Source organism: Passer domesticus, chromosome 6 (assembly GCF_036417665.1).
Source record: "Passer domesticus isolate bPasDom1 chromosome 6, bPasDom1.hap1, whole genome shotgun sequence".
Taxonomy (NCBI): Eukaryota; Metazoa; Chordata; class Aves; order Passeriformes; family Passeridae; genus Passer; species Passer domesticus.
The window spans coordinates 11,056,361-11,065,867 of NC_087479.1; the positions used below are offsets into that span (position 1 = coordinate 11,056,361).

Consider the following 9,507-nt stretch of genomic DNA (forward strand, 5'->3'; position numbering starts at 1 on the left):
CTGAGATGCATTACACTCTGTATGTGTTCCCTCCAACCTAAAAACCTGTTCTTTATCCTCTGTTAATATTTCTTTTCATTTCTGTGTTAATCTAGACACAGGAAATAGGGTTCAGTTTTGCAGCTCTTTCTTTCTACATTCAATTCCTACATTTAGTGGAAGTTACACAAACAAAAGAGAGCAGAAGATAGTGGCTTTCAGAAGATTTACTTGTAACCATCTCTCTTTACAGTTCCAGAAAGTTATTTTGCTAATGTTTGAAAAGCAAGGATTTTTAAATTCAATTTATGAAATTTTATTTTCTGAAGGTAAATTTTTGAGTCATACAAGTGTACAGAAGCCAAAGCCACCTATATTACTAAACAGAAGAACTCTAATAACTTAATCTAGATGTCCTATTTAGCAGCCTTTCCTTCTGTGATAGTCCCTGTGCTCTTAGACCTTTCCTTTCATGAGGTACAGAACAGTATTTGAATTACATACTATGGGCACAGATATCTTCCTGCCTGAACCCTTACTTACTATTTTAATGCAGCTTTACTGCTGTGATACTGCCCCTGGAATTTGGAAAGTTTCTCCTTAAAGTAATCTGTGATTTCTTTTACAATTACTGTTTTACAGTCATTGCTTGAATATTTGACTGTTTGTAATCTGTGGAAATACTTTATTTATTTTTGCAGCAGAACACCCTGAAGTTAAGAGATTTTGGATCTTGTAGGAGTATCTATTCTCAGCAGGCACACAGTACCTCCCCACGCTGGTACTGAGCACCTCAATGTTTGCTTACAAATGGCCTCTATAGTTACAAAATTGGCATGTGGAGTCCTGGCTGTATTTTCTATGAAATCACAAGGTGCTGTGTGCAGTGGAGGGTTTTGCTTATCATTAATCAAGATAATCAAAGGTAAATAACTCAAATTAGGAGCATGTGGTTTGGATAATATGATCTTCGTTTCCATGGATTTGTAGAAGAAGCTTCTGTGCTTAGTGTGCAGGGTTCATGAGGCAGTAATCCTCTGGTCTGGCACTCTCTTCACCCTGTGGCATGTTAGCATTAGAGCAGTTCAAGAGAACACAGTACAAACAAATGTGATTTACAAGGAAACATTTTGGAACATTTTTCCCCAATCGCTTCGTATCTAGTAAAAATGTATTTTCTCTGCTTTATCTCTGTGTAGAGTATGGCTCATTTCCTCTCATGAGCATCACAAACTATCCTCAGTCTTGTTAATGCACTTAGTGGTAAAATTTTTTTCACTTTTCTTGAACTTTCTAGTACTTTCTGCAAAACCAGAGGAGATTAGAAAATACTCTTCCTCTGATTTACGAATTTGATTTACAGTATAGTGTATCTAACACTCCTGTGCTCTTGAGATCTTGTGTGCTGGTATATTTTGAAATCAGGTTCTGATGAAGGAAGAGTTCAGGAAAAAACAAATTAAAGTCTTTTAAGATTTTTGGTGATGATAAAACTATAACTCAAAAAATTTGTCACTGGTCTTCAAGAAAAAAGCAAAAATACCCACCCTGAGTATTTCTCCAATATCTTTTGTGCCCTAGCAACAGCAGCAGTTCTTTATTCTCCTCCCACACTGCTGTCTCTGATATGCAACCAGGACTGATAACATTTGCTTTGCTTCTTTCCTCCTCCACATGGCAAGTGCAGCTGCTGCCATCACCATCACATTAAATGACAACCATTATGCTTTGCCTGCTAACTTGTAGAAACATTTCTACTTCTCCAGCCAGAAAACTGTTAAAAGAAAAATCCCAAATGTGGCAGTACTCTTGCAAAGTAAATTGGGACCAAAAGCTAAAGTTGAAGAATGCCTCATTTTTTCATTTCAACTTGAATCAGCTGGGCTTTGTAGCTTTGTAAGAAAATTACATGCTGCAAACTTAAGTTTTCTTAGGGGAAAAACCCAAACCTGAAAGATATTTCTGTGTAGTTTCAGCTTAATGTAAAAAATTTCACTCTTTTCAACCACTGAATGTTTTCAGAGACCTTACAGGTCTGTTCAGAGAGGAAGGAGGGCTGTTTATTAGCAATGAATGAATTACAAGGGATACAGTCTTGCCAAACTAAAGGCAATTATGGACAGGTTTGTTTCTTTTTCAGTGCCTCCTGCAGTTGTTGCTGTTGAATGGTTGCATAAGCCTTTATGCTTTACAGCACATTGTGTAAGAACTTTTAGTCTCTTATTCAGCCATGCTGATCTTTCAAATCTTGTTTCCCTTTCTGTTCCCTATAAATCATGATTCCTGGATCACACTTTTCAGTGGCTTGCACAGTTGTTCTTGAATTTGTTACAGTTTTACATTTGACAACAGCACATTTTTAGCTCACACAGAAGCTAGTCCCAGCTGCATGTCTTGATGCAGCTGCACAATGTGAATCAGATCTTTTTTCTCCTTCTCTAAGCTTTATGAAGACACTCAGAGCAGTGTGCAGCCAGCTGTTTGATTGAATTTGCAAACAGTTAAAAAGAAGTTTCTCATGTCTACAAAGGAGCTGAGTTTTTTGCTTTCAAGAGTCATGTGGTGCTACTGAAGTGTTTCTTGAATTATAAGCCCAAAGAAAAAAGCAACAAGTGCAGGAAATAAATGTTACTGGACCTGACTAAAGTCAGATTGCTGTAATATGATAACAATGTTTTCAAGGACTCTGTGCAAGTTTTATATTAACTGAGGATCAAGCTCAGGATTGCAGTTCACATTACCACCTTTCTATTATTGCTGCTTGCAAAGAACCTGTGTGTTAGGAATGGAGTGTTATAAATACATTTCTGTGTGCATACACAGCAAGAGGGACTGCTTGATTCTGCTGTCTTAAAATAAGGAGCACACAATGTCTTCTAGGATCTGCCACTTTACTAGAAGCAAACACAATTCCAGATCAATTTCCCTTCACCACAAGGGATGATCTCTTTACATATTTTTCCCAAAACCAGCAGGAGAGGGCAGCTACAGGTTTCTGTTTGATAACCCAAGCTACTCCTTCAATGCAAACCAGCAGCTCTGTTGCTCTGCTCACATTATCCTCTAGTTGTTGATCAGTATTAAAGTGTCGACAAATCAGTAATTCTAACATGTTCTCTTCCTTACAAAAAAAGGTTTTTTTAATCAAAAGTGACAGTTCTACTGTGTCTTCTCTAATGTTAATATCATCTCTTACCTTGCAGTTTCCAGCCTCTTTTTCTTGGATGTAGTGAGCTGGACCACATCTCAAAAATCCATGAAGTGTTAGGCACTCCTGGTAACAAAATCCCAAAAGTTCAAGCAGTAAGTATGCACTCCCATAGTTACTAATCTCACTGTTCCAATATCCACAACAGAGCTGTACAGCTGTGTGCAATTTCTGCTCAGGGAACCACCACAAAACCTAAATCTGTGCTGACACAAGAGCAGTGTCTTCTATCCCTACCCAGAGACAGCCACCCATTTGTCAACCTTACAGGCAGAGCAGAAGAAATCTGAGCCTGTCTTGATCTTGTTTGGCCTTTTATTTCCATAGTGTCTTTAAGGCCAGTGACATAAATTTTTAGGAAAGAAGAGGGTTTTTTTTTTAAGTATTACTTACTTTTCCCTAATGAATTATTACCTAAATAAGGTGAATTCTTTCTTTCCAGTAAATTGTAACCCTCTCTGAATATGCATGATTAAGTGTTTGTCTCAGCTTGCTTAACACAGGTCAAGAATTTTGAATTTTGAATCCTCCCTTTAAAGAAAGGAAAAGGAAAGTCTTCTCTTGTGCACAAATTGCCTTTTAAAGCTTTCTATCTCCTGTATGCAATGACAAAATATGACCCCAATGACAGAACTGCTGCCCATCAAGCCTTACAGCACCCTTATTTTCAAGAACTCTGGCAAGTGACTTCAAATCACTTCAATTTTGAAGACTAAAGTCAAAAGGTGAGGGGAGCATTGTATCCATGTTTCAAGTGGCGTGAAATCAAATTTGTTTCCAGTGCTAGTCCTTGTCTTGTCAATCATGAACATAATTCAGTCAACATAGTTCTTTGCACTGAGTCCAAACCTTACCTAAAACACTACTGACACTTGTCTCTATTCTTTTTGCCCCCACCTTTTTAAGACAGCCAATACACGAGCTTTAACCATGCACAAAAAATTAAAAGTAGTAGGAAATATGTCAGGGTAAGTACATCAGTATTTGTGGCAAATTTCAAAGGCAGGTCCAAGACAGGTAGTATTTAAGTGGAAGAACTGTCAGCCCATTTAGAGAAAGTAATTTGTAGCACTGAGCTTGTTAGCTAGAAACAAATGTTTTACTTAAGCTGATTACTTGGGTTTATTCTGTCTGCCTAAACACAGATCTTTATTTGGTCTGATGCAGCTCCTCCTCCCCCCAAATCCCTGACATGCACAAGTTAGAATTTAGAAGCTCTGATACCTCATAATCCCCTCCTAGACTCTTGTTAGAGTTGCTGTTACTTAAAGGGTCAGCTCCACCTTTATTTTCAAATATAATCATCCTGGTTTTGATGTCTGCCTTGAGTTTAAAAGTTTTCCAGATGAAGTGTGGCAGAGACAGGAATTATGCTTTTGCCTTTTCAGGACATCAGTCTACATTTTGAGCAAATAAAAATATTTTTTAAAAAAACTTAATTATCATGTATATAGATTATATTGGGGGAAATTATAAACGTGCATTTGACATTAAATAATAAATAATTAAAGTATGATTAAAAATTCTGGCAAACTAAAACTTTGTTCATATATCAACTATGTGAAAAATATTCTATGTAATCACTTGCTGTATCAACAAGGTGAGGTGAACTTTCAAATACAGGTTTTTTTCAAAAAAACCCTCAAAACCTCCACAAACTAGCAAAGAACATTTATAAATTATTTTCTGCTGTACATTCAGTTTTGAAAGCATGAACTCTCCTTCTACAGGAGAAGCCACCTTTTCCACAGATTTAGTTCTGGGACTCATCGGTGTAGGTTTTCTATGAAGTTCCTTTAGGCAAGATTTCAAGACACATCAAGTAATTTTTAAAAAGGAATGAGGTGAAGTTGTAATTGGCTGAGGGTTTTTTAATTTCTGATTATTTGGGGTTTCTCTTCTAATTGTATTCCTTAAGATGTTCTCAGAAAGAAATTTAATCTTGTTTATTTATTTTAAAAGCATTCTCTCAGGAAAGTAGGGAAAAAAACCAAATCAACAACATGGGCCTCCACTGGGAGAATTAACAGAATTAAATTTTTCTGGAGTAGCCAAATTGATTTCCTTTCCTACTCCTACATTGCATTCAGTTTTCTGGAAACCTAAGGAAGGTGGTGGAACCCCTGTGTTCCAGTCTGTCAGATTTATTGGATCAAATATTGAGGTGTAGACTCTCACTTGCCCACTGAAGCACATTTGAAACTTCTGTTGTTTCTTCAACAGTCTGAGAAACAGAAGGCACTTCAGTGTTCCCTGAAACATTTCCATTTGCCTGCTACAGAAGGAATAGAAGTGAGGAAAAGCCCAACTATGCAGTGAGAGAGACCCAGTCATGCTTCTTTGTCAGAGATCTAACAAGAACAGCAGTGTCTGATTTTGTCTTGCTCTGACAATTTGTAGGAAAACCCCACAAGGTTTGAGGGCTGGTTTCCTACCATTTTGATATTATATTCCTGAAGGGGGTCAATATTTAATTAAAGCATTGTTCTGGCAGAGCACAGAGAGAGTTCTGCATTGAACTTCCTAAGTACTTGTTCCTTTCAGAACCTGGTGGAGGAGGTTGGTTAAAAATAACATGAAAGGATTCTTTGAGTTCAAGTATTAGGAATGGAATGTTATCTACAGAATTTAAGTTTTCAAATTGTATTACAAATGATAGCTAACTGCTGTATTTTTTTCTTAGATTTAAGGGTTTGGGGTTTTTTTCAGTTAGCCCTGGAAATGATTCCCCTCCTGTATTCAGTAACTTCCATCTCAGGTTTTACTGAGAATGTGCAAATAGTGCTAATATATGAGATACTTGATTTTCATGCAGTTTCTGTAACTGCTGAATATTTTTATGTAACTATATTTAAAAGCTAAACCAACTTCTTAGCTGATTGAAAAGCAAGTAAAACTTAGTCATAGTTTGATTCAAGCCATTGATCTTAACATTAATCAAAAGTCTTAACAGGGAGTGATATTGCAGCCAGTTGCTTAAAAGAGCAGTAAAAGCACATAGCTGATCATGCTTCAGAAATCTGGCACACGGATCATCAGCAACAATTTAACAGAATATTTCCTATTATTAAATAAGGTAAGAGTTAAAAGGCAACATGCTTATCTTACTAGGAAAGAGTCTTTATTCCAAATTGATACCACTGATTTAAAAATTACTGAGATCTAAAAACTTGCATTAAATAATTTGCAATACTTAAATTTGGTGATGTGTTAGAGAACGTTTTGTAATTTAGAAAACCAAAGTCTGTGCAAGTCATACTTGGCTGGGGCTTAAAAATCTTCTGCCTACCAAGTGTGCATGCAAGACAGGTTTGGCAAAGAACTTTTTTGGAGGTTTTAATAGTTATAAAAGTTGCTCTGCTCATAATGGGGAAGTGATCATCTTTTTTTCCATAACCAAACACGGGGCTCTGGTGCTGCTGTTCAAAAACCCAGCCGTGAGCAGGAGGCAAAGGGCATTTTGTGTGAGAGGTACTGCTGTGGGCAGCACCACGGAAAATGGGGCACTGGGAGGAGCACATCACATCCAAGTCACTTACCAGCCCTGAGGCATCAATCTGAGACTTGTGCTCTAGATCCAGACTAACTATTTATTCTAACCAATTAAGATACACAATGCAGTAAAATACAGGTTAACATCAAGATCCTGTAAGAGTAAAAATTAAGCCTGTTATGTTCTCAGCTCTCCTTCTGAGACTCCACAGGGCTGTGCGTTTGTTAAAATAGTTATTCCTCTCACTCATTTGAGCTCTTCCAGTAAGCAGGCTTTTTGCTGTGGTTTGTGGATTGGTTGATAGTTTTTGTAAGAGGCATCTCAACACTTGTAGGGTTCTGTTGTGACTGGATTAGATCCTAATCCTTGTTCAGGTCAACTTTGGACAACTTCGAGCATGCCCAAATTCCACACTGAAGCTTTTCTGTGTGGAGAAGCTCATGAGACTCAAGTTCTCTATGAATCCTTTTGACATCTACTGCTTAAAAGCACTTGTCTAACTTATGTTTGTCTTCATGTTTAGAAGATGGTGTTATTATCACATACTATACTGAGGATCAATGTGACATTTGTAAGGAGATTCTTGAAAATGTGAAAATAGTCACAGGGTAAATGTGGTGCAGACTGTGGGAGTATTTGATCTTGATTCAAATTTGACTATCCAAGTTAAATATCGTGCACCTGCATCATGTACCATTGCTCAATTTATGTCATTTCTTCATAGCAAACTTTCAGAATCTCAATAGCAAGAACGAAAAAACATTCCAGCCTTGGCAAGAATTTTATAGAATTTTGCACTTTGTTCAATTTGCACTTGAACAAGGCTCTGCAGGGAAACCTCTACTGCTGCTACTTGCACTAGGTGTGCCAAAGGAAGAGCACATTTCTGTTACTAGGACTGAACAAATACATGAGCCGAGTTTTAGTGGAGGAAGTGCTTTACACCAGTAGAGTGGGAACACTGTAACAAAGGGAAACAGGAGAACACAATGGTACAGCTAACTGCTCCTTGTCATTTTATTGAAACTCCTACTGCATGGATGCTGCTTTCCCCCAATTCCAAGCAAAAAGTGTTCTCCTGAACACAGTACCTCAAAGAGCAGTGAAGGTATGTAGAACCACAGTGACTGGCTGAGGTTTCCTGCTCTATTTCAGTGAATCATCTCCCCACATCTGTATGTGCCTTCATGTTAGCAGCTCATGCTGACAGAACAGAGAACTTCAACCATAAGGCAACAGAGTATTTGTCTGAATACTTACCACAGGGATTTTTTATAGACAGACAGATATGTGAAAGGTATGATGCTACACTTAGAAAATGAAATTAAGGACTGCAGGTCTATAGGCAGGCCATACAGTGCAACAGTAACCTCCAAGTTCTTACCTTTGGAACACTGAGCAAAAGGTGCCATGAGCTTATCCAGGGTTTTTTCCAGAGAGGAAGATGGTGAGTTGCTTAGTGCTGATATATTTGGAGTTGAGCAGAATGAGTAGCATTAAAATTGATAGTCTAAAAATAGTTAACTAACAGGATCCAAGGGAGCTTACTCTCCACTGTTGTTAATTTCTTACCAAAAAAAGGACAAATCCTGCTACCCACATTTGATGGATTGTTCTGACTCAGATCTCCCTTACCTAGCACTATACAGCAGGTCAAAGCTCAGATTATCTAAAGTATATTCCTGATGGAGATGCATTTATTGTATTTGTTGCTTCCCATAATCAGTTTCTGGAAGCCTCAAATCACAGATGCTGAAGTTTAAGTATTTTGACTAAAAATATAAAATTCCATCAGACTGTGTTCTTTCTGATTTCAAAAGTGTTATTGCCACTGTTTGCTTCCCTCATTAATATATCAGGTAGGAGATTATTCATACACCAGGAAAAAGATGAAGACAGAATTTTTGTAAGTTTTAACCTGGAAAAAAAGGGCAATCAGAATAACATCTTGCGTAGTATCACATTCTGTGTATCTGGGGCTGTCCAGCTGTTATAATGAGAATGGCAATTTCATGTTCAACAGATCATTTTTGCTATAAAATTGCAAATCTGAAGTGAAGAACCACATTGGAATTTTTGTTCATGTTGTTATACTTTCAGGTGGATCTTGCTCAGCTTGGCACATACAGTACTTCAGGGATATTGATTTCCTAACAAGTTCCTTGCTGTAAAACCTCTGGAGACAACTTACACTTCTCTGGCTGTTGGATGAATAGGCAAACTTGAGTTTTCCCACCGGCTTTATAGTTAAAATACACCCAAACTTTAAACTACAAACTGGCAAGTATAGTTCCTACCCTCATTCTTCCAGCTAAAATTCCATACTGAGATTATCTGTGTTCTGCTCACTTTTAATTATTTTTTAATGTAGTAGGAAAAATATTTTTATTAAAAGCTGTATCTACAGTAGAGGTCTTAGGTTCCCTCCAGGTAAGTCATTAGTATCCTGTTTCTTACTAAAATAATTTTTTCCACATGGAATAGTGTGATATGGGCAATTCAAGCTTCTAGATGATTGCCCTAATAGTAAAGAAGAGGCTGAAAAAAGAAAATCCACACACATTCCTTGTGTGCTGCTGGACTACAATTTGTGGCAGGGACATACCCTGCCAACACGGATGTGAGTAGCTGCTGTTGTTCCCCTTATGCTGGATATTGCAATTCTTTCCCTACTGGTTTTGTATTTTTCCAGCTGAAGGAAAAAAAGTCTTTTAAAGTTACTGCATATTTCTTCAACTGTTTCATTTTGACTCAGACCATATGAAGCACTTACATAGAAGAAGTCTACGGGGAGATAACTACACTAGTTTTCAGTGATGAGGTTTAT

The 9,507-nt window shown here is 37.4% G+C and overlaps 1 protein-coding gene across 1 annotated transcript in view; it reads left to right on the forward strand.

Annotated features, from left to right (window-relative positions):
• Positions 1 to 9,507, forward strand: part of MOK (MOK protein kinase) — a 39,405-nt gene that overhangs the window by 2,836 nt on the left and 27,062 nt on the right. Inside the window, 6 exon segments of the mRNA XM_064422588.1 lie at positions 681 to 853; positions 3,183 to 3,301; positions 3,710 to 3,900; positions 5,150 to 5,182; positions 5,184 to 5,376; positions 5,379 to 8,960. Of these exon segments, the coding sequence (XP_064278658.1) occupies positions 681 to 853; positions 3,183 to 3,301; positions 3,710 to 3,900; positions 5,150 to 5,182; positions 5,184 to 5,376; positions 5,379 to 5,506 (837 nt within the window). The 3' untranslated portion in view covers positions 5,507 to 8,960.